General features: G+C 39.2%; 1 protein-coding gene across 1 annotated transcript; it reads left to right on the top strand.

Moving 5' to 3' along the window:
* Positions 1-9,129: 9,129 nt before the first annotated feature.
* LOC149407758 (receptor-like protein EIX2) lies at positions 9,130-11,789 on the top strand. The gene has a single exon (XM_089615302.1). The coding sequence runs from the start codon at positions 9,300-9,302 to the stop codon at positions 11,607-11,609; it is 2,310 nt and encodes a 769-aa protein (XP_089471428.1). The 5' UTR covers positions 9,130-9,299; the 3' UTR covers positions 11,610-11,789.
* Positions 11,790-26,458: the final 14,669 nt, after the last annotated feature.

Below are 26,458 nucleotides of genomic sequence, written 5' to 3'. Positions count from 1 at the left end.
AAAATAATTAATGTTTCATTTTTTGGTTTTTAGGTATTCAGAATTTGACACCAAACCACTAATTTTCTGAACATGAGATTATAGGCTAATTTCTCGAGAAATTCAAAATTACGTGACAATGTCTTCAAGATTTTTTTTTTGTGACTACGTTGTCACAAAATTTTGGGATTTCGTGACAATAATGTCACGAAATTTATGGATTTCGTGATAACATGGACACGAAATCTTGATATCTTGTGACTTTGTAGTTACAAAACAGAGCCCATATCGTTAAAAAGTATAATAATTTTGTGACAACATAATCACAATTTTTTTTTTAGCAATTTACTTAGATAGCTTGATTATTTGACAAACAGTGGTTTTCAACGTGATGTCTAGTCGAGGTAGGAATTTAAAAAAATACTTAAGAACTATAAATGTCAACCTTACATGAGATAATGACTTGTATTATTTTGTTGGAATAAATTTCCTTACTAATGTTATTCTTTAAAAATTCAGGAAAATGATATATTATAAGGGACATGTAAGCAATCTATGTTAATTTTCAAATTTAAATAATGAAACATGTTCTTTTCACGGACCAAGTTATTATGGTGCATTTTCTCTAGAAAATACAATATTTCGTGACCACATTCATCACGAAACTGCTCCGTTTAGTGACCACAAGGTCACCAAATTTCAGCGTTTCGTGACCACAAGGTCACAAAATTTTGGTGTTTTGTGACCAAGTTGTCACAGAAATTATAGATTTCATGACTGCTGTCTTCATGATTTTCGTATATTTCGTGACCACATCGTCATGCCACAGAGACAACATGGTCATGAAGCGTGGTGATTTCGGGACATCATGGTCACGAAATTATTTTTTTTTCAAAATTCGACCAGTATGACTTGATTCGAAGAAAAGTAGTGGTTTCCAGCCTGGTGACGAGTGAGGGTTGGAATATATAAAAAAAAACATTAATACCGTATGAACCATGTAATCCAACATTGTATGAGATCGTGAGATAATGACTTGTATTGTATTAATATAATTCCTCACAAATGTTATCGTATAAAAAAAATCGATCAAATGATGAATTTCAAGGTAATGATAATCAATCTATGCTATTTTTCAAATTTACGTAACATAACGTATTATCTCGTGACCCATATGTGTCTACGTCTTATGTATATAAGGATTTTTTTTTGTTTAAATATCTATCGATTGACATTATCCTGAAAGTCGTTATTATTTCCCGGACCAAGTTATCATGGTGCATTTTCTCTAGAAAATACAACATTTCGTGATCACAGTCACCATGAAAATGTTCCGTTTTGTGATAACAAAGTCACAAACTTTTAGAATTTCGTGACCACAAGTTCACAGATTTTCGGTGTTTCGTGACCAAATTGTGACAAAAATTATGGATTTCGTGATGATTGTGGTCACGAATTCTGCATATTTTGTGACCACATCGTCACACAACAAAGATAACATGGTCACAAAGCTTGCTAATTTCGTGACATCCCAGTCACAAAAATTCGACAAATTCGACTTGACTCGAAGAAAAGTAGTGGTTTCCAGCCTGATAATGAGTAGGGGAACCTTTTTTTAAAAATAATTACAATATGAACCATGAAATCCAATATTTTATGAGATCATGAGATATGAACTTGTATTATATTGTATAAATACAATTCCTCACAAATGTTGTCATACAAAAAAAAATGGTAAAATGATATATTTAAAAATAATAGTAACCAATCTATGTTATTATTCAAATTTACGTTACATAATGAGTTATCTCGTTATTCAAATGTGTCTACGTCTTATGTGTATAAGGAATTTTTTTAAACTATCTAGCTGTTGACATTATCCTGAAAACTATTGTTCTTTCGTGGATACATTTCGTTACCACAGTCATCACGAAACTGTTCTATTTTGAGACCACAAGGTCACAAATTTTCAGCATTTCGTGACCACAAGGTCACATAATTTCGGTGTTTCGTGACCAAGTTATCATGAAAATTATCAATTTTGTGACCCTTGTCGTCACGAATTCTGCATATTCCGTGATCAAATCGTCACGAAACAGAGACAACATGGTCACGTAGCATGTTGATTTCGTGACATCTTGGTCACAATTTTTATTTTCAAAATTTGACAAGTACGAGTTGATTCCAATAAAAGTAGTGGTTTACAGCCTGGTGACGAGTGGGGGTTGAAATATAAACTTTAAAAAAAATTACCTTATGAACCATGTAATCCAACATTGTATATATGAGATCGTGGCTTGTATTATATTGTAGAAATATAATTCCTCACAAATGTTATAATATAAAAATAGTAAAATGATATATTTAAAGGTAATGGTAACTAATCTATATTATTTTTCAAATGAACTAACATAACATGTTACCTCGTGATCCAAATGTGTCCACGTCCTATGTGTATAACGATTTTTTAAGCTATCTACTAGTTGATATTATCCTGAAAACTATTGTTCTTTCGCGGACCAGCTTAATATCGTGCATTTTCTCTAGAAAACATAACATTTCATTACCACAGTCATCACGAAATTGTTCTATTTTGTGACCACAAGGTCACAAAATTTCAGCTTTTCGTAACCACAAGGTCACACAATTTCGGTGTTTCATGACCAAGTTGTCCCAAAAATTATGGATTTCGTAACTACTATAGTCACGAATTCTACATATTCCGTGATCACATCTCACGAAACAGAGACAACATGGTCATATAGCATTCTGATTTCGTAATCCAACATTGTATGAGTCGTGACTTGTATTATATTGTAGAAATATAATTCCTAACAAATGTATCATATAAAAATAAGTAAAATGATATTTAAAGGTAATGGTGACTAATCTATATTATTTTTCAAATTTACTAACATAACATGTTATCTCGTGATCGAAATGTGTCTACGTCTTATGTGTATAAAGAAATACAACACTTCGTTACCACAGTCATTATGAAACTGTTCTATTATAAGCTCACAAGGTCAAAAAAATTTAGTGTTTCGTAACCACAATCTCAAATAATTTTGGTGTTACGTGACCAAGTTGTCACAAAAATTATGGATTTTGTGACCATTGTCGTCACAAAACAGAGACAACATGGTCACGTAGCATGCTGAGTTCGTGACATCCTGGTAACACTTTTTTTTTCATTCAAAATTTGACAAGCACGAGTTGATTCGAAGAAAAGAAGTGGTTTACAACCTGGTGACGATTAGGGGTTGAAATATAAACTTAAATAAAAGTACCTTATGAACCATGTAATCCAATATTGTATGAGATCGTGACTTGTATTATATTGTAGAAATATAATTCCTCACAAATGTTATCATATAAAAGAGGAAATCATATATTTAAAGGTAATGGTAACTAATCTATATTATTTTTCAAATTTACTAACATAACCACAGTCATCACGAAATTGTTCCGTTTAGTGACCACAACGTCAAAAAATTTCAGCGTTTTGTGACCACAAAGTCACGGAATTCGGTGTTTCGTGACGAAGTTGTCACGAAAATTACAAATTTTGTGACCACTATCGTCACGAATTCTGCATATTTCTTGACTACATCATCACGCAACAGAGATTACATGGTCATGAAGCTTGTTGATTTCGTGACAAACTGGTCACGAAATTGATTTTATTTATCGTTCAAAATACGACCAGTACGACTTGATTCGAAGAAAATTAATGGTTTCAGCCTTGTGACGAGTGAACGTAATTTTTTTTTTTAAAATTACCTTATAATGAGATCATGAGATAGTGACTTGTCTTATATTGTCCAAAATTTTGGGATTTCACGAGAACAAGGTCACGAAATTTATTGATCTCGTGACCACCCTAAACACTAGACAATGTTGTCACAAAATTCAGTAGTTTCGTGAAGACGTCATCACGCAATTTAAGCTTTAAATAAAAATATGGTCATGACCGGTCTATAAAAAATGCAGTCTCTAAGATCTTCGCGTTGAAATCAAAATTTTTAAAAGCGGAGGTCGGAATCAAGAGTTGTGAACTTTTAAAAAATTGGGTTTTTTTTCTTTTATTCTTTCTTTCTCTTCTTTTTATAAACATATGTTACATTAAAGTAAAGGTAAAATGAGAAAAAAAAAATTATCTTTTACATATTTAAATATATATTACATTGAAGTAAGGGTAAGGGTAAAAAAAGATTATTTCTACATATTTAAATATATTATATAAAAATAAAGGTGGGAAAAATGAAAGGTAAAATTGTATTTACATTATGGAAAAGTAATGGTAAAATGAGAAAAAAAAAATTATCTTTTTTGAGTTGGTCCTATATGTGACCTTTTTTTTTTTTTTTTTTTTTTTGGAAAAAAATCATAGTTGGAATAACACTCCAATTTAGTCCTACAATAGGCAAAGCCCATTTATAATTTTAAAGCTGAAGAAAATTATTCGGGAAACGACCTCAACTAGTAGCAACTTTGATATTTTAGATGAACATAGTAGCAACTATACTTTTGGATACTTTTATTTGTAACTGTAGACTTATATATCACCAATTGTTGTTAATTGTAGACTTGTAAGTCTACAGTTTATGACAACTGTACACTTTCATGTCTACATTTAGTAGTAAAAGTGTAAAAAAAAAACAAAGTTGCTCCAAATTATCAAAATTGCTACCAGTTGAGGTCATTTCCCGTATTATTCAAAGTGATTATTCCTAAACTATGACGTCCTCAATAATTTTTTGACCAAAATCTAATATGTCAAAATCAATCCAAAAGTATGACTTCCTTATATTTGTTGGTTCAAAACTACTTTCAATTAAATATTAATTTTCTTTTCTAGTTCGTCTGTCTAGTTTATTTACATGATCGTCAATAATCTACATGTTTTATTGACATTATCGACATTACGATTTTTTTTGGAAACTTGAAAAATATGAAGGAAAAAAAATATATTCAAGCAAGCCAAACGAAAATCAAGAACTACACATCTGAAATAAATTTCGTTTTAAGCCTCTCTCCATCTACCGACGATGATTTAGATTTATTTGTCATGGTTTTAACTTTAGGGTTTGAGTTTGAGTTTTGGTGTTTCTTTGTTATTTGGGTTAAGAAGAAGAAGAAGAAGAAGAAGAAGAAGAAGAAGAAGAAGAAGAAGAAGAAAAAATCATGACGGAGAAGAAGATGAATTGATGTGGAGGCGGAGAGAGGCGGAGAGAGAGAGAGAGAGAGAGAGAGAGAGAGAGAGAGAGAGAGAGAGAGAGAGAGAGAGAGAGAGAGATACATCCATATCATTGTGTTTCACGATTTCGAGCCTCGTATATACCTAACAATTTGAGAAATCTGAAGGAAAAAAATTTGGTTTTAAGAATCTGCAAATTTTTTTGAAGATTTATTGACATTTTGTCGTTTTATTGACATGAATTTCAATAAATCTTCAAACGATTATGGAAAATTCTTTGGAGATTTATTGACATCGATGACAATAAACTTTCTGGATGTCAACAAATCTTCAAAGAATTTGGTCTATTGAAGATTTATTGATATGCATAAAATTTATTGACAACGATGTCAATAAACCTTCAAAAAAAGTTTCCAGAATCGTTTGAAGATTTATTGATATTTATGTCAATAAAAAGACAAAATGTCAATAAACCTTCAAATGAATTTCCAAAATTTTCAAACCAAAATTTAAGTATTTATGTATTAATAAAAGTGGAAGTGGAAAGAGACTGTTTTCTTCAAGAATAACATGTATAAAGATTTTATACTCAAAATAAATCGTAAACAGTTATTTTTATTAAGATTTATAGATTTGTTAAAAAAAATACTTGCCGTTTTCAATTTTATTTAACTTTATTTATAATTATAACAACAGATATCCTCTAATTTTCCAAATTAACAACTCTTCCATTCCATCTTGTCAGATTTCAACTTCTGGATTGTTTGACGTTCGTCATTCGGCTTTCCCAACTTCAGATTTGATTTGTAGGTTGAGCGATTGTTCTTGTTTACATCAAATTTGTTGTTGTTGACCTGAAAAATTAGTACAACAATATGTCACGAAAGACACTAGCTACCGAGAGCGTAGTCTCGAGGATTCCAAGTGGTTTAGGCAAGACTTTTCCAATCTACAGACTAATCTCGTAAAAGGAAGAAAGTAAATGAGGGTTTTGAAAGATGAAAACTATGGCTTGTGTGCTTGAAAAGTGAAGTGTATGTTCTCTCGAGCACATCTTCTATTTAAAGGCATCTTGAGTGGAATACATACGTGGGGTGATCAGTCCCACGTTTTCGACGGTTATCATATAACTGTCTGAGTTCATGTGCGTAGTGGGTGGTTGCTATTCGTGCTTTTCTCGGTAGTAACTATTGAGGTGAGCGTTTTATCTTTTATTCTGATTATATACATGTGTTTGTTTAATTTTGACTAGTTTTTGACCTATCAGCTTCTCTTCTCTTCAAAATTCTGCTTGATAGGGGTCGTTCTTGACTTATGAACGAGTTGTTCATTATCTTTTGTGAGTTCTCGAGCCTATTTGACCCGAACTCTGTTCTGAATACCATCAGTTCTCGGGACTTCGGGCAGCTTTCTCGGCCATTTCGGATTATGTGAGTAACAGTTGTTATGTTTTATATTGCGCACAATTGTCTCAGGTTGTTCTTATCATGAGTCCTTATTTGACATAACGATCATCAATCAATTACTCATCGAGCGCGTTCGACCTACAATAATAGTCTGTGTGTGAAGCAAGGGGTCAAACACTATCAGTTAATCGTGACTATTTTAATGGGAGACATGAAAGAATGATAGTCAAATCTGCAATGACTTGTCATGGGGTTACTATCTTTGTGATGAAGTTGACTTATAATTGTATAAGGAAAATAATTCCTCTTTTTAATGTGTTTAACTAAGGTCGAGGAAGAGATTGAAAATAGTTTTAGTAAAATGATTCCACTTTCTGAAGGAGGTCTTTAACAAACAAAGGCCTTGATTCACTGGACAATGCATTCACAGGTAAAAGCGATTCTTGATGTTGGAGGGCAGTGGTTGCATTGTTGTGGTAGATTTTATTTATATGAATAATGTTGGAGGATTTTATATATTTATCTTTTTAGCCCAGTTGCTGGGGTTTAAAAATGATTTTGATATTGTAGCCACCAAATCTGAACTCTTAAACCCATTTAATTTGATTTCTACTATTTACTTTTCAGCTAAATAAAATTCACTGATTTTCATGTGGTACCATTTCCAGGCTATGCATAGTTGTTTCTTTAGCTCAGATTTTCCACAATGACTGAACATCTTAATCGATGGAACCGATCAAACCTCGAGAGTCCAGGGTTGGATTGAATGTGTCTCCCACGGCTGTGTTTAAATACTTTCTGATGTGCTTTCGGCTCTGATTATAGCTAACAAGTGCATATTCCGAATTTCATGCCCGGATTAGATGTTCGAAGGTGCTAAAGAGATCCTAAAATTGGATTGGTTACCTGTTCGAAATATGTGAGGAGGCCAAGTTCTTTAACGAGGATGCAACAAACTAACCAAGTATATGCCTTTAACCACAGCACTGGTCAGTGACTAATTCCGAGTATAAATATGTTTGTCAGGCTTATAAATTGATTTAACATGCTGCTTCGTTTAACCTATTTGGAATCAGGTTATCACTTGAATTTTGATCCAAAATGAGACACATGGCATAGAGCCATATTTTCCCACATTTTTTTTGTAATATAATGTGTAATATATATATATATATATATATATATATATATATATATATATATATATATATATATATATAGGGTAATTAAGCTATATAGCCTCCTGAAAGTAGGCAATTTATTTTTAGCCAACATTTTGTTAATAAATGGTAAATAGTCAGGAGGATTTATTTACAGCCAAAATATGACTAGACTACCCTTTTGTTTTCCCGCCCAGTTTCTATCGGCTATTTACACGTAATCAAGTCAAATATTTGGTTATTAATGCTCGCGAATATCAAGGATGTAATTATAACCGTGTAGCTGCGTTCACACTTAACCACAACCGCTCCCATTTATAGTTTTTCAAAAAAAAAGAAGAAAGATGAAAGAGAACCGAGAGAGAGAGAGCCGAGAGAGAGATCGAGGGAGTGAGAGCTCGAGGAAGAAGAGAACGCTCGACCGGACCACCACCAAACACCCCGTCATGAGCGGACCCAAAACCCGCGCGCGCTCGGACTGGGGAGTTGCCGGGAGTTGCCGAGAAAAGATTGACGAGGAGTTCGGCTGGAATCAAAGAGGACCGTCGGAATTCATCAAATTGAGAAGGTATTTCCCGTGAAAATTCATCAAATTGAGAAGGTATTCATCAAAGAGAACCGTCGGAATTCAAGAGATTGATTTTTTTTTTCTCTCGTGCTCCCTGTTTGAATTTTCCGAGAAGAGAAGAATCTGCGTCCAAAGGTCCCGATCGATATTATGGACTCCGCGAAGAACAGTTTTTTTTTTTTTTTTTTTTTTTTTTTTTTTTTTTTTTTTTTTTCAGTATGTTCGTGTAAATAGAAATCATATTTACAGTATATTCACTGTAAATACAAAGCTTATTTACAGTATAATCGTGTATTTGCACTGAAAAAAATTCTGGAAATATTTTGAGCACGAAAATTCTGGAAATTATGAATATATGGAAGACAAATAATAGCAATTAATGAATAATATATTTACAGATTTTATCCATAATTAATGGCTGAGAACTTTCAAAATCTGCTCAAAATTCAAATTTGAAAACTTCCCTATCCGGTTTCAATATTTAATTCGAAATTAAAAAAAAAACTGCCTAATTAAAATAGCGTAAAGGCAAAAATATAAAACTAATTCAATTAATAAGCTGCCACGTAAGCAAGATGGCTATTTACAGAAAATTAACGAAAGAGTGGCTAAAATTAAATTGTTACACATTCCGTGGTTTAAGCAGCCAATTATTTGATATATATATATATATATATATATGTATAGTCAACTTGCCAAATACCTTAGAACTATTTTGGACTAAAGGACAAATTCATTATCATTCAGTATTCGGATCTATGAATTTTCTTTCCCTTTTATAATATATAAACTGCGTAAGTTTGAAAATGTATATAATACAGACTTATTTGACTAATACCCGTCTAGCTAGTTCACATGAAGAGAAGTCAACTTTACAATTCTTTACCTTCATGTCTTCTTCTCAAAGCGATGAGGCTTACTCTGTCTCAACACATTTGCTTCTCACAGACACACAACTGTGAACACAAAGAAAAACCAGACACACAATGACGACGAGCAGATCGCAGCTCAAACCGAATAAGGTCCTTCTTTTCGTGCTTCTGATCTGCCTCAGCCTTGGAACAGTCATCGCCGACCAAAAACTCAGATGCAGAGAATCTGAGAGAAAGGCCTTGTTGGAGTTCAAGGAAAAGCTCGACGGATTCAGCACGGACGACCCGCTTTCTTCATGGTTGAAGACAGACTGCTGCGAATGGAAAGGGATTCGCTGCGGCAATGGAGACGAGTCTGGACACATCATCAGCCTCAATCTGTCTCCCAAGACGTTCGGTCGGACCGATTTCGATGGCTCTCCTCTTCTCGGAGGTAACTTGAGCTCTTCATTGCTTGGCTTGCCTTACTTGAATTACTTGGATCTAAGCCACATTAGCTTCTACGAAGCGAATTCTATCCCGAGTTTCGTCGGCGGTCTCAGAAGATTGAGGTACTTGAATCTTTCCTACACCGGAATAACCGGCGAGGTTCCGCCGGAGCTCGGAAATCTCTCTGCCTTGGAGGTTATGGATCTCTCCGACAACTTCAAGCGGACGAAGACTATGAAGAGTATGGACTGGGTTTCGCGTCTCACTTCTTTGAAAACGCTCGACCTTAGTTTCATAGACCTTAGTTTGGTTAAAGATTGGGCAACCGTAGTTGCCAATTTGCCTCGCTTGTCGAATCTGCAATTGCGAGCTTCTCGGCTTTTTGACGATTTCCCTCGATCTGTCAACTCTTCCACAAGCCTCACTCTTGTAGATCTCTCTCTAAACCAAATCTCTCCATCGGTATTTTTATGGCTATTAAATTTTAGAGAGAGTCTTGTTCATATCGATCTAAACATTTGCAATTTGAAAAGTCGGATCCCCGAGGGTCTCGTTAGAATCACTTCTCTGGAGTATCTCGATCTCGGGGGTAATCTTCTGGAAGGTTCCATTCCGTATTCTATCGGGAAACTGAAGGCGATGAAGTTCCTCAACCTCGGAAACAATCAGCTACAAGGATTGATTCCGCAATCTTTGGGAGACATGGTTATGCTCGAGTACCTCGACCTCAGCGCGAACATGCTTGAAGGTCAAATTCCGAGATCCATGTGGGAGATTTGTACGCTGAGGAACTTTCGAGCACATGAAAACAATCTCAGCGGACAACTCTTGTTCTCTAAGTCCTCTTCCATTTGCGCTAATTTTTCTCTGGAGTTGCTCAATCTAGAGGAGAACAGAATTCAGGGACCATTACCGGACTTTACACTCTATCCCTCTTTGACATCCCTCTGGGTTAAGTCGAATCGTTTTGATGGGATCTTGTCTGAGAGCCTTGGCCAATTATCACATCTTGAGACTCTGGATGCTTCGGAAAACTCCATTAAAGCTGTGATCACCGAAGCTCACCTTTCGAAGCTCTTTCGTCTGCGTTACCTCGATTTGTCTTCCAACTCGGGTATAGTGTTCAAAATTCATCCCAACTGGACTCCTCCTTTTCAGGCAGACAGTCTACTTCTGAAGTCTTGCAATTTGGGTCCGAGTTTTCCCAACTGGCTCCGGAATCAGAAGCGCTACACAGAGCTGGATATCTCGAATTCTGGAATATCTGATTCGATCCCAAACTGGTTTTGGAATCTCCCAAAGACGGTGTTCAGTCTCAACCTTTCGAACAACCAGATTTGGGCGACGAGCCATGGTGACCAGCTTCGATTCAACGTGAGCTACTTTAACCTTTCGTCAACGGAGTTTGCACCGTCGCCGACTGTAGATTTGAGTCGGAACAAGCTGCGAGGCTCGGTACCCATGTTTCTATTCAATATGCGTATATTGCATCTCTCAAGAAACGAGTTTTCGGATCTGAATTCAGTGTGTAATGGGAGCTCTGCATTTTCCCTGAGTCTCCTCGACATTTCATATAATCAACTATCTGGGAAACTTCCAGATTGCTGGTCAAACACGCCGGGCATGGAAGCCTTAATTCTGTCACACAATCGGTTATCCGCGAAAATCCCTAATTCCATCGGCTTCATGGCTCAGATGTCGGAGCTGCATTTGAGAAACAACAAATTCTCCGGTGGATTGCCTTTTTCATTGCGTAACTGCACACAGTTGATGGTCCTTGACGCCAGAGAAAACGAGCTGTCTGGGTCCATTCCGACGTGGGTTGGGACGAGTCTTGAAAATCTCGTCGTTCTAAGTTTACGATCCAACAAGCTCTCTGGAACTATACCGACGCAGTTGTGCCGTCTGAAAAATCTTCAAGTTCTGGACCTCTCGTCCAACAATTTCTCAGGCACCGTTCCAAAGTGTGTCGCTAATTTCTCTAGTGGTAGTTAATTTTTTTTATATCAGTATAGTAATGGCTTTACATGTATTAAAGGCTACAACTCATGAAGACCTTGTAATTTCCTTTTTTTTTTACAAATGGCATCCACTTCTAGAAAATTTGCTCCAATCAAAATGTAAATACTTAAATATACTTAAATGTAATTTCCTTGTAAGACCTTGTAATCTTTGCATCTCCTTGTAATAGTGTTGATTCAAGTATAGATCAACACTATTCATAAATATATGAATACTTAAATTTTGATATCAAATTTTTTAATAATTTCAAAATTGACCGTAGTATGAATTTGTAGTTAGAACTTTGTCTATAATGTATATATTTTTAACAAGATTTCTTAAATTATTTATTGAATATATATATATATATATATATATATATATATATATTCTAAAATACATTAATTCAAATACAAATCATACATTAAAAAAAATTAAAACTATTACAGTTAAGATACACTACTACATAGATAATTGAAATAAAAATAATAAAAACATTAAAAATAATTTAAAACAACTACAATCAAGCCACAATAATACTACATAGACAATCGATATAAAAATAACAAAGATACAAAAAAAAAAAATGAAAAGCTTAAAGACACTCCTTATAATTTCATTCTACTCGAACTTATATGAAAATCTTTTTAATTATTAAGAAATGTAATGATTTAATTTATGTATTTTCTTGTCAATCAATAAATTAGCATGTTTTATTTAATAGAGAAATAATTTTTTTTATTTCATGTGTTTGTGTACATAAAAGACGTATACAAATTTGGTGATATGAAAAAAAATATTATTTTGGGCAAATTTAGGAAATATAAAAAGTACTAGCGGTTTAAAATTATAATTCTAAGAAAATTAAAATTGGAAAGAATACACCTAGAATATTTTTTTAAGCAAATGTAAAATAGAGATGGGTTGGAGCGATAAAAAATTGTTCACTAATGCAAAGATGCATTAGAGATGGTCTAACGAATGTCTCTTTTGATGCTAAAGAATAAAGCAAGGTTTGAAATTCCGTTTTTGACGCCGTTTCGAGTTTCCTGATTTACGGAAAATCGATAAATCGACGAAAAATCGAACGGAAAAAATGTACAAAAAGAAATATAATATACCGTTTACAAATGCCATTTTCGATGAAAAATCGACATGACTGTGGAAAACCGAATGGAAATAATGTTACATAATATGTTATGTATATATATATATATATATATATATATATATGTAAGTATATATATATATATATATATATGTGTGTGTGTGTGTATGTATATATATATGTGTGTGTATGTATATATGTTTTTCAATTTATAATTGAAATTTATGCCAACTATATTTTATAGTCTTCAATATCTAATTGTTTTTTGCACAAATATAATATCTAATACTCTCATTAATTTCAATCTCAACGTATTTATACCCAATACATATATCTAATTGTATAAATCAAGGTTCGCCCTACCGTTACCGTTACCGTATCAGGACTTCAATTTTGGGGGTAAACCGCTTACCGGAGAAGAAACTAAGGGGTATTCAGACAAAAAAAAAAAAGAAATCAGTATCGGAAGGAAACTGCTTACCATAGAGGAAACCGACAAAAAATGTAGGAAACTGAGGGGTATTCAGACAAATATTTTGCAAAAATAAACATACTTTTCATAGTTTAAACTTCATAGTTCATACAACGAATACATGATGAGAGTGTTCCAAGGGACGGGGTCGGAGGGGTTTCCGATTTGGGCGAAGAGCCGCCAGGAGTCGTGAAGGTGGCCACAGTTGGCGTAGACATTCAGCAGCGGCTTCGACACGCAGTGGCAAGTGAGGAGGCCTGTCTTGAGGGCGTGCGCGTGGACGCACTTGCCGGAGCGCGCGTCGCAGCACTTGAGGAGGCGTGCCAGGTGGAGAAACAAAGGCATTGGATTTATCAACTCAAGAACATCGTTAATCATCATTAAACATCATATTCATCTCAAGAACATCCACTCAAGAACATCATAATCATCATATTCATCATCAAATCATCATCTACCGCATCAAAAAACTCAGATTCGGATTAAAAATCAACATTTTAATTTGGATAAAACCTAAAAATACATAGAAAACCATACAAAACAACCAATAAACTCATATTCATTGCTCAAACCATTGAAATCATGGATTAAAGTTAAAAATGATAAAATAAAAATCCCAAAATTTAAGAAACCGCCGAAACTTACCTACCGAAACCGAAGAAAAATTGACCAAAAAAAGCTTGAGATGAACGAAAATCCCCAGAAAGCACCGAAAAGTATCAAAAACCACCGGAAAGCACCGAAAACTGTCGGAAAGAACCGGTAATTTGGAACGAAAACGTTAAATGTCCAACCGATACTAGTACTCTCCGGTAAGGCGGTTTCCGATCGGTTTCCCCGAAAACTCAATCCTTGGTATAAATGTGATGGCGACGACTCTCCTGTGGGATCAAGGTGGGCTCGGTCTGAGGTCTCCGACACGGAGTACAATGCACCGGCGAAGTGTTTTGAGAAGATGAAGTGGTATCCTATGGAAGGCTTCGCTGCTCCGGGGGGCTTTAATTGCTCGGGGATCGATGCTTCAAGCTCGAGCAGCTAACGAGTGTATGTCGATATCAGGGAGGCATACACCATTCTGACGTCCATGGCGCTTCTCCGTCCTTCTCTAGGAGATCGACTGTATCTCCCGCTGCGTGGATTTGCCGTGATGGCTTTGGCGGGTCTTTAGTGCGAGCTACGTTTGCCTTTTTCAGCCCATCATCCAGCAGCTTTTCGCGCGATTAGGGGTGCATGCTTGTTAGATGAGCCCGACATTCTATCACTTAGTTGCGATGTGCCACATGGAGTGGCACTGCCAGACTGAGCGAGACAAGATTGTGTACGACTTACGTAATCTTGTCGCAGTCTTTCCTGTGTCGGGGCAGCCTGACTTTCACATGGCTCGTGATCACCACAACACTAAGCCGATCACGGTCAAAGAGACCCCTAGATGGAAGGCATGGGTATGGGTCTCGGTTGAGGTCTTCAGAGTGACGCTCATTTGGTTTGGCTCTCTAGCTGACTTTTATGCCAATGCGGGAATAGATAGTCTCAAATTTGTGGAGGAGATCCGAAGCATGTTAGGTGCTCATTAGGCGGGCGAGTGATTTCGTTCGCCAGAGTTGATGCGCCTTCAGACTCGAATTGCGTGAACTCGATAATTGAGGCGGAGGCCCTGGAGTTCAAAGGAGAGTGTTCTCACAGCCTTCAAGAGTACTTTCGTAATGGCATATCCGACACCAAAAGGGTAAGTTTCTTGTGCTTGTCTTATTGCATCCTTTTATTATTTGTTTGCCTTTGTTGACTTGTTCTTCTAATCGCTTTAGGTTCTTTCATGTGTGACTCGGGGTGAGAAGATTCTACACGACCTCATTTGGCGGATGGGACTCATCCAAGTGGAGCTTACTGAAGCGAAATATCAGCTAGCTCGGGCCAAGCGGGGTTCCCGGTTAAGGACAGAGTTCGCGAGTATTTGCAAGCAACTTCAAGCGACTCACGTGGAACTCAGAATCGTCCAAGACTAGTGTGATTGTGCTCAGCCAGTGGTTGCGATGATGGCCAGAGAGTTGAATATAGAGCGTCAAATTCTCAAAGTGGCAACTCGATCGGCGAAAGTCTTCCGGAGCAAAGTGCACGACCTTCTACACCAATTGGACACCCGGACGGATGAGGTGAACATCTTACATGTCAGCTCACATCAAGCGAGGCTACACATGTCCAGATTGAGTGCAAGAATGACTCTTTAGCGAAGAAGGTTGCTCGACTTGTTGTAGAGAAGGCTTAAGTTGAGCGACTTGCGTCCGACTTGACAGACGACTTCGACTTTGGGGTCAAGGAGGCTAGGCATGCCGAAGCGATGGAGTGCCGGGATACTACTGTGGCCGAGAATGTCTCTCGCGGGTCACTTTCTCCTTCTTTGACTCTATGTTCCCATCGCTTGACGGGGTTGAGCCTCTTAGTGGTGGAGACGGACATGCCGACTTTGTGTAGTCGTTTTATTTTCTAACGCAAATGTTTAGCACATTACTTTCCTTAGGAATTTCCTTTTTCAGCACACTTGTCTTAGTGCTTCCTTTTTAGGATTTTTTTCCTTTCAGTGTACTTGCATTAGCGCTTACTTTATAGGAATTATGGAGTAGTTGCTCCTTTTTATGAGATATTTTTTTTGCTTTCGAGTTCGAATGATGTCTCTTTGCTGATCTTTTGAACAACTTTGTTCATCTTGATCGTCAGTGTGTGCTCTTATACTGATTAACCATGACGTATTTCAGTAGGCACATGTCCTTGTCGATTGTTTTGACAAGTATTTTACTCTTGGCATGATTCGACTCTTATTCCCTTAGCAATTGTATTGCTGCCTTGGCATGCTCTTCTGTGCATAAGTTAGACTTGAGACGTATGAACTGTTGTATTGTTTGTGTCCTTGTTCCCTAGCGAGCGTGTCGCTTCTTTGGGTTGGGATGAGTCTATTGCAATGTTGCAAAAGCGTGTGTGCGTCGTGTTTGGCATCTTTAAGTGTGTTGCGTGTGGCAACTTTGTGTGTCGTATGAGACGAATTTTGTGCGTCGTGATAGATGGCTTAGGTTGCGCCTAGAGTGGCAACTTAGGTGCATCTTGAGGGACAACTTTGGTGCACCATCTATGGTTACTTAGGTGCATCGTGAAGACGGCTTAGGTACATTGTGGTAGACGACTTAGGTGCATCGTGGTAGACGACATAAGGGCGTCTTAAGGGACGGCTTTGGTGCGCCGTTAGGGGTGGTTTAGTGTGTCTCAAGGGACGGCTTGGGTACACTGTTAGGGGCGACTTTGTCTGTGTCTCATTAATGTCTTGAGTGCTCCGTTAGGGACGTCTTAGTGTGCGTCTCATGGACGTCTTTAGTGTGCCATTAAGGGCAGCTTAGGGTGCATCATTTATGGTGACTTTGCCTTCATCTCTTGGACGTCTTACAGCGCGCTGTGGAGGAGTCTTAGGGTGCACTGCGTATGGTGACTTTGCCTGCATCTCTAGGATGTCTTACAGCGCCCTGTTGAGGGGTCTTAGGGTGCACTGTGTATGGTGCCTAAGTCCTTATTCACATTTATTTTTGGGTTGAGACTAAGTTTTTTTTTTTGTTTGAGCATGTTTTCTTGAGGATTTTCTTACGCGTTACCTATGTCACTACCCCCCAAGTTTTTGAGTTTACAAGCATTGTCTTGATGACTTAAAAACTTTGATAAAGTGGATTTTGAAAATAAACCTCAAACTTTATTAATATTACCAAAAATTTAAAATTCGAAAACATTGGCTCGTAGGCCTTATTGAAATTTGGAAAAAAAAACTAAATAAAATGGGGGGAAGTGCTGGCTACTAGTAGTCCGCCTCAAGTGTTTCACATTCCAAGGGTGATGGATCCGGGTCTCGTCCGTGTACTCGATGTAGTATATCTTGTCATGAATGACATGGCAGACTATGTAGGGTCCTTCCCAGTTTAGACTGAGGACGCCGACTCCTTGTATTTGAGTGTTTTGAAACATTTGCCTGAGTACCAGGCTTCCGATGGGGAATGTTCGCCTCTTGATTTTTGAGTTTTAGTACTTTTCGACTCTGCGTTTTTGCGCATCAAGTCGAGTAATTGCCTCTGACCTCCTTTCGTTGATCAAATCCAACTCTAGGCGCATGGCCTCATCGTTGTTCTCCTCGTTGAAAGTCTCAACTCGGAATGTGGGGATCTCATTTTGATCGGCAACACCGCTTCGATCCCGTATGGGAGGGAGAATGGGGTGACTCTGGTGCAATTCCGGGCAATCGTCCGGTAAGCCCATAGGATGAATGATAGCTCTTCGGCGCCTTTCTTGTATTCGAGCTTCTTCTTGAGGTTGCTCTTTATGGTCTTGTTAATTGCATTGACTTGGCCGTTGGCATGTGGATGACGCGAAGAGGAGAACGTCTTGCTAGTCTTTAGTTGATCGCAGATATCTCTTACTCGCTTTATCGAATTATGTGCCGTTATCAGGGATGCATTGTCGGCACATGATGTTCTTCGAGATGAAGTTCGTTGGTAAGCGGCTCGGCTTCCACCCACTTGGTGAAGTATCGATGGCGACGATGGCGTATTCGTATTGTTCTGGCATTCTCGGGAGGTTGCCAATGATATCTACGCCCCATTTTGTCATGGAACGATGATGCTCCTTAGCGGGGTTGGTGACTGTCTTGGGATATCGGAGAAATGTTGGCACTTGTCGCACCATTTTGCCCACTCCAGGCGTGTTTCTTCATAGTAGGCCATAAATAGCCTTGCTTGAGCGCTTTGAGTGCGAGGAAGACTATGACGGAGGGGTTCCTACTGCGATATTTCTGTACGCAAGTGCACGTAGTCGCTCAAGTAATATAATCGTAAGTACGAGTCAATCCCACGAGGACTATGCTTAACCAAAACTCAACTAGCTAGTAATGAATTGAACTCAAGTAGAAAAAGATGATTATTAACTAAATTCCAGAAAAGAAATAAAAACACAAATTAAACTACGGGTGAATGGATATAAGGACGACAAGGGGAACAACTTGGCTAAACTCTCCTATGGTCAGGATTCCTAGAATTACGTACGATTTTTCAGTCCAACTCTCGTCACTAATCACACTCATGTAATATTATCGCTAAATCTCTCTCGAGTATCTAACAACCTATGTCAATACCGGATTTTATCACTCGATCTCAAACCCTAAAAATACGAGAAGCATTACAATCGAGAGTGTACACACGATCCCATAACAGCCTAACTATCTCTAGCTTAGGAATGTACTACGGTGAAATAATTCTTATGCACGATCAACCTAATATTTCACAAGCATCAAGTCAATCCTAAAAATCATGAATGAGGTCATGAATCTCAAACAAGCAATAAGCACAAAGTTAATTCAAGCGATAGAAAATATATGAACATAAAAAATACTTCAATCAAATAATTATGAATACACAATCATATTCAAGCAAAGCTAAGCCATCACACTTAAGGGGTTCAGTTCATGGCGACAAGAGTAACATAAGCAGAAAATAAATAAATAAATTCCATAAAAACCAAATCAAAATAAAACATAAATAAAAGGGAGTTCCAAGGAATAGAATTAGAAAGAAAAACACTGAATCGCGATTGTTAGTCGTCGACGAGCGGTGATCTTCTTCTTCAGTTGCATCTTCTCTCCCAACTACCCAAACACTATTATAAAACCTAAAATAAAACTTAAGAAGCGTTTTTCGGTGTTCTAACTAGCATATCTAGGGTTTTGGGTGATTTTCGGAGCTATTTGGGCCCTTGATATGATCAAAAGGTCCAAAAATCATCAAAATCGGAAAATAACATCTTTGAATCTAAAAATAGGCAAAATCGGCGCCAAACGTGCAGTTGGAGAGCACGGCGTGTGGAGCGCGCGTATTACTCGGTCGGGTCTCCGCGGTGCGCAGTGATGCTTAAAATTCTTGCTCTAGTGTCTGATTCGTGCAAATAAATATGCGTTGGAAAGTTAAGAGAAAGCTCTATCCAATGGTGGAAATATTTATTCCAGAATATTTGTAAAAAATCTCAAAATCATACAGAAGAGGACGTCGAGCTTCTTGTTTCGCTCTAATTTGTTCGAAAAAGTCTTCGAATTACTTCAAATTGCTACGTCACGTGATGCTCTAATATCCTCCTTAACACACAATTGACCTCTCAAACTTGTAAAGCACTAAAAAATACATCAAACACACTAGAAGTCACTCGGGAACATATGAGATTCAAGATGGAAAATAGAGGTTTAACGAGTACAAAACACAGCTATCAGTTCCCGCACATGCCTTTCTGGATTTCGCAGAGGACCTTGGTCGAGTTGACGCTATCGAGGCATCGGAGTAGCGACGTTGAGTATCCGTGCTTGTAGAGTATGTCATCTCAAAACGTGTACTTGGATGCTAATGCTCTTAATTTATCGGCTTCCTTACGGTATTTAAGGAGTCTTCCTCTTCGCAAGAATTCCGTAATTGGGCTCATCCAAGTTGGCTGAGGCGTATCATCTATTATTCCGAACTTGTCTTGAGAGATGGACAGTCATGATAGAGATTCGATCGAAAGAGTTTCTAATCCATCTCCGTCGATACCGGACCCGAGGCGAGCAGAGCATCAGCCTCAGAGTTTTGTTCTCTCAGGATCTAAAAGATCTCGAATCAAGATAAGGCGTCGAGTTTCAAGTTTGTCTTCGCCAAGTAGGCGACCATGTTAGGCTCCTTTAACCTAGTTTACGATCAACTATGAGTCGCAATGTATTCGCATGTTTTTGGCGCCGAGCTTTTGTGCTAGCTTTTCCCTTACGATGAGGGATTTATACTCGGCCTCATTGTTGGAGGCTTGGAATCCGTAATGGATGGTGTACCGTAACTTCTCCTTGTTGAGATTAGTTAATATGATGTTGGCGCTAGACCCCAGGCATTAGATGCTCCGTGTGTAATTCTCAGATGGGACCTATGGGGTCGATCTTTCAAACCAATAAGTCATTGGTCGAATCGTCTTCCGCTCTTCTCATGTCGGGAGTGTGGGAGAATTCTGCCACGAAGTCGGCTAAGGATTGACCCTTTATAGTCATCTTTGGGTGGAACTCAACCCCATACACGCTCAATTCTTGGGACAAGATTGCCATGCGAGTCGATGTTCCCTTTTGAAGAGCTTCACTGATCGGGTGCTAAGTTCGGACCGCGATAGGGTGCGATTGGAAATATGGGCGTAATGTTTTGGCTATCATTACGAGAGCTAGAGAAAGTTTCTCGACCTCTTTGTCTATGGTTAGGTATCGTTCTGGTTTAAACGTTCGTCTAGCTTGCACTTTTTCAGTGATGCTTTGATTGTCTTTCAATCGGTGCACTATGACTTGGGCCAATTCCAGGCATGTCTGCATGAGTCCATGCGAAGACATCCTTGAATTCTTGGAGGAAGGCAGCAAGTTTAGTTTAGATGGCGAGCGGAAGTTAGGCGTCATTCTTCATAACCTGGTCAGGTTTGGATTCGTCGAGGATGACTAACGTCAGATCGTCGGAGGTTTCGACTTTAAGTCTCTCAGTTTCACCTCGAGGGTTGATTTTTTTCAAACTTCCTTGCGTCTTTCCAGTCGCATGGATAATCATCTTGCAGTTTGAAGATCGTGTTAACCATTTTTCCGGCAGATTTTCCGTTGACTCCTTAAACATAGCATATCATGGCCTGAGATTGATCACTGACCATGGTGCCAATTCTTACTTCAGTTGGGAACTTCACCAGTAGGTTGTATGTGGAGATAATAGCTCTTAGTTAGTAGAACGTGGGTCGCCCAATGATGACATTGTAAGGCGACTCATGATCAACCACTACAAAGGGGACCATGTGTATGACTTCCATGCCTCCGGGAGTTCCGAAGAAGACTTGTTGGTCGGTGATTCCTTCGCTCATGAATCTCTCGCCAATGCCCCGTGAGCTTCATGTGCTCTAGGGTGGTTTTGAAGATTATGTCAGCCGCACTGCCGTTATCGATGAGAACCCTCTTCACGAGGTTATTTTTCACCTCGGCTTTGAGAAGTATCGCGTTATTGTGCGGATACATAACTCGCTTGGCCTCTTCATTGGTGAAGTACGTCGTCTCGGGCTGAATCTCCACTTTGCGGACCACCCAGTATGGTGGCCGCAACGTGGAGTTCTGGATTGGCGGTAGCAGTATCTACGGTTTGATCGGCAGTATCGACAGTGCTAATCATACATCACACGAACTCTTTAAGCTCACCCCAGTTAATCAGAGCCTCGATTTTTCTTTTGAGATTGAAGCACTCGGAGGTCATATGACCGTATTCCTGATGGAAATCACAATATCTAGAGCAGCCACGAGTCGCGAGGTCTTTTTTATTGGAGTCAAGGAGGTGAACTTATCTCGTGTCAGGGCCACGCTTCAATCTGGCATTGTGTGCAATGGTGTGAATGACGAGTAATCCTTGAAGTTTTCCGCAAGTAGCGGCTTTTGGGGCATTAAAGGTTGGCTAATGAAAGCATGACTTCCTTTGTTTTGTCTCTTTTGGGAGTCACATTGCTCGTGGCTAGGTTCGTCTTGGTAGCGAGATCTTTGATTGTTGCTCTTGCGACCGTCGAGGTAATCTTCGACTCCGATAAAAGTCTTGGCTCAAGTCATTAACTCGGCCATGGTAGAAGGAACACAACCAACAACTGACTTCAGGAAGTCGCTCGTGTGCAAGCCTCTAATGATTGCGGCATGTACGTCACTGTCATCAGAGTGGTCGACCTTTATTTATTCTTCTGGGAATCTGGCAAGGTATCGTCTAAGAGACCCACCACTCTCTTGCCTGATTGAAAACAAGTACATCTTTATTTTCCTTTTTTACCATAGATGTAGCCAAGCGTGCTAAGAATGTGTCCTTCACGTCTTTGAACGGTTGGATGCTTCCCGACCTTAAATTCTTAAACCACTCAAAGCCGGGTCAAGCGAGGGTAAGACTAAAGCTTGGCACATGGCACTGGGAGCGACACCCTGAATCGTCATCCAGGTTTCATAGTGGTGGATGTGGTAAGCGAGATCCGCTTTTCATTCATAAGGAGCGTGATTCAAGAGTTTAGAATTTCTTGTGCATAACCCGACCAGTATCTAGGTTGTGAAAGGCGAGGAGTTCCCCTTAACGACCCCATAGGCGCTACTGCCTACACCGTATTCTCAGAGGTCATGCACTTTGTTTCGAAAGTTGTGTATCATGGTAACAACATCAAGACCGGTAGTCAGAGTAACTCCATGTTTGGGAGGAGTCACCTATCGCCTTTCGTTAGACCTTTGATCCATGCGACGATTTTCGTTAGTAGGAGCCGTAAGAGAGATATTTGGCCGAGAGCTTAGTCACTCACTTACGTATTCTCCACGCCCATTGATTGGGCGGTAAAGCAATCCCTAGGATCCGGATTTGCAGCATGGAGGCGTAATCTTTGTTGTCGGTCATTTTCGGAAAACCCGAGACGCCGAGAAGGCACGTCGCTCAAAGGGCCGATGGTCAGGCCGGAGGTCCTGAAGAGTGGCAAGCCTTCAAGCCCTCGCCCAAACTCTTAACTTCTTGAGTCGAGCCTAGCCCCTCGAGTCGAGATTTGAATCGGCTCCTCGAGTCGAGCCTCGCCCCTCGAGTTGAGACTTGATTCAGTCTCCTCGAGTCGAGCCTCGCTCCTCGAGTTGAGCCTTGAGTCAGTCTCCTCGAGTAGAGCCTCGCTCCTCGAGTCGAACCTTGAGTCAGTCTCCTCGAATCGAGCCTCGCTCCTCGAGTCGAGCCTTAAGTCAGTCTCCTCGAGTCAAGCCTCGCTCCTCGAGTCGAACCTTGAGCCAGTCTCCTCGAATCGAGCCTCGCTCCTCGAGTCGAGCCTTGAGTCAGTCTCCTCGAGTCGAGCTTTGCTCCTCGAGTCGAGGCTTGACTCGAGTTCTACCTGTCAAATAGCTACATTCATGTCACAAACCCAAAATGCTAAGCCCACAATAGCTTAACGGGCCCGGAAGGACGACGGTCGCGAAAAACCCACGAAGGCGCTGCCCAGCGCGCGCCGCGCTCGCCACACCGCGCGCCGCACCCGCCAAACCGCGCGCCGCGCCCGGGCAAGGTCGCGCCGCGCGCACAGCGGCGCAGACCGCGCGCCGCGGGTTGCGCGCCGCGCGTTGTGCGCCGCAGCCCCTTTGTGCGCCTAATCTTGGAAAGGTGCGCGCTCCGAGTCCCACATGGGCGATGAAGGACCCCCTTAGGGTCCCCAAACACCTATATATGTTGGAATCGATCTAGGGTTTAAGAAAATAATTAACGCTTCGGTAGGCGGCAGAATTTTAAAAATTTTCTTTTACAAGTAAAAACGGTTTTTTACTAACCTAGACAAAGAGCAAGTACATGTAATTAAAAACTATTATGAGTATAGAAGTTTACTAATCTTTCTTGAAGCTTGAACTTTGAAGAAGCTTTTGGAAAGTTTGCAACGCTCGTCTCCCCTCGCAGCGCGTCTCTCTTGCTTTCCTCGGCACCTCGAGCAACCACAAAAGTTTCTATCACTAAATCACTCGAGAGAAAAGGAATTAGTGAGTGGGCACTTTTAAACACTACGACTTAAGAACAAGTCTTGAAGTCGCAGAGCTAAACTCTAGGTCAAATGAGGACCTAGGTGCCAAAACAAAATCGAAAATAAACTAGAGAGAGAGAGTGGAGTCGGCCACAAGTTCTAGAGAGAGAGGCTCTCAATCTCTAACTTATGTGGAATGAATAGAATGAGAGGAATGAGGGTCCTATTTATAGGAGAAGGGTTGGCCTTGGAAAGAAGTAGTTTCCTCTTATTTTCCAAGCCTTTATGAGGAAATCTTATTTCCTATTTTCCCCTTGCTTTGCACGTCCAACATGTGCTTCAATAAGCCTTGGATTTGTTTCCTCATTTAGTTTGTCTCTCTCTTTCCCTTGTGTTGGCCGAACTTATGCTTTCCTCATAGAGGAAATTTGTTTCCTCTTTTTCTTTTGGCAAGTATCTTGATACATATATGCACAAAATAATCTCTCTTTCTCTTGGGTATTTGGGCGCCCATTTCACATCTAGAAGGAGATTCTAGAAGCTTCTTCATTTGTTCATGACAACATGTGAAAGGCCCATTAAGAATTTTCAATAAAATTCTTATGAAATGAAATTAATTCACAAGGCCCAATGATCAAGTCATGGCCGAGTGACATTAAGTCATCAAATGAACTTGTCAAAAAATTTATTGACATTCATTTCATCATATGTCTCAAAAGACAAAAATACCCTTTTGACAATTTTCGTTCTTGTTTTGACTTAGCTTCCAGTTTAACTATTCCTACTCGATGTGATTCGTGACAGTGAACTCATGGACCCAAATGAACAAAGCTTGAGCTAAACACTTGGACTCAAAAGTTCACAAACCTTTTCCAAGTTTAGCTTAATGCCAACTGACTCCACTAAAGAGCTGACACTGAAAATCTCTCGGTTCAAATGAATTTATTTTCTACTCAAGAATTCAACCTATTTATGATGAGCGGATCCACTGAATATTATCTATGTTTACCCTTCATGAATGTCATCAGCTAGTCGGGATTTACTAAATTACCATTTTACCCTTCTAGCTGTTATTTCCTCAACTCATTTGTCGCTTGTGAATAAGTTAGAAACAATGTATTGACGAGAACCTAACAAGTCACATTGTTTCATCCAAAAGAGTCAGGACTCAATTTGGACACTGGCCAGTTAATTTATTCACACTCCAAGGAACAAAGCATGAGGTGACATACATTGCATTTCAGCAATCTTGTACATGAATTCCATATCTATGAGAACTTCACAAAGTTACTCATGACATTCTCACAACTTAGTATTTCACCAATAGGCCCTGTTCGGAATCACATAGTGAGTCCGAACTCTGACTTTCTCAAATGAGAATACTAAGCTGTGAAATGGCATGTCTCATTTCAGGATTAAGGTAAGCATGATGCAATTCATATGTAGTGACTTCGAGACATAAGAGGTTAAATGGTTTGTTCTTATCTTGTCTCTAGAAGTGCACTGGTCAATTCAGTACCTTCGGAAGATACCTAGAAGAACTATAGAGTCTCCAACTCTCAAAGCCTCATAACCAGACATCATAGACTCTTCTAACAATCGTACCGAGGTCAATAGTCCTTTGACCATAAGATTGCGAATATATCGTTTTAAGCAAACTACGAAGAGTTTGTTCATGCAAATCTACATTTGTCTCTTTGTAAGTTGTTAAGTTTGTTTATGGACTAAAAGACTAAGGTTTTATCATAAAGCTTCAAACAAAGAAAGAATGAATGAACGTTTCAACTTTATTATTAAATGAATAGGCAATTACAAGCAAGAGTCTTCATGAGAATTTATTACATCAAATGTACAAAATAAAGACTACAACTCTTCTTGTGGGCACCATTGACAACAAACTCCCACTTGACTCAAAGAAGATGTGTGTAGTCCTTCATGCCTAATCCCTCACGATTTTGGTCGAAGACCTTGTTCGCTAGGGCCTTGGTGAATGGATCTGCGAGGTTGTCCACCGTTGAGATCTTCTTCACTTACACGTCTCCACGCTGCACGATCTCTCGAATCAAATGATATTTCCTCTCAATGTGCTTAGAGCGCTTATGGATTCTAGGTTCCTTTGAGTTAGCGACAGCCCCACTATTATCACAATAAAGGGTCATGGGTCGTCGACGTTTGGAACAACTTCCAAATACTTAAGGAATTTTCTAAGCCATACAACCTCTTTGGATGCTTCACAAGCAGCCACATATTCTGTTTCCATTGTGGAGTCAGCAATGCAAGATTGCTTAATACTTCTCCACACAACAGCTCCACCATTAAGGAAGAACACAGATCCCGAAGTGGATTTCCTGGAATCCTTATCCGCTTGAAAATCGGAGTCCGTATATCCCGCCATAGTCAGGTCAGTACCTGAGTATGTAAGCATCAAGTTCCTAGTTCTTCGAAGATACTTAAGAACATGCTTAACAGCAATCAAGTGCTCGGGTCCAGGGTTGGATTGGAAACGGCTAACCACGCCAACGGCGAAACATATATCAGGTCTAGTGCAAAGCATAGCATACATGAGGCTTTCTACGGCAGAGGCGTAAGGAATTTTCCTCATGTCTTCAATCTCTTGTGCAGTCTTGGGAGACTGGTCCTTAGAGAGCGTAACTCCAGGCCTAAAGGGTGTTTTGCCCTTCTTGGAGTCTTGCATCGAGAAGCGATCCATCACCTTATCAATAT

The sequence above is a fragment of the Urtica dioica genome, chromosome 1 (genome assembly GCF_054948205.1).
Source record: "Urtica dioica subsp. dioica isolate 48M chromosome 1, U.dioica_male_clone48M_v1_H2, whole genome shotgun sequence".
In the NCBI taxonomy this organism is placed as follows: domain Eukaryota; kingdom Viridiplantae; phylum Streptophyta; class Magnoliopsida; order Rosales; family Urticaceae; genus Urtica; species Urtica dioica.
The sequence above is the reverse complement of the archived record's forward strand: the minus strand, read 5'-3'. Positions and strand labels throughout refer to the sequence as shown.

Bases quoted from the DNA above. Each gene is read 5' to 3' on its own strand.
- LOC149407758 (XM_089615302.1), top strand. From the start codon at position 9,300: ATGACGACGAGCAGATCGCAGCTCAAACCGAATAAGGTCCTTCTTTTC.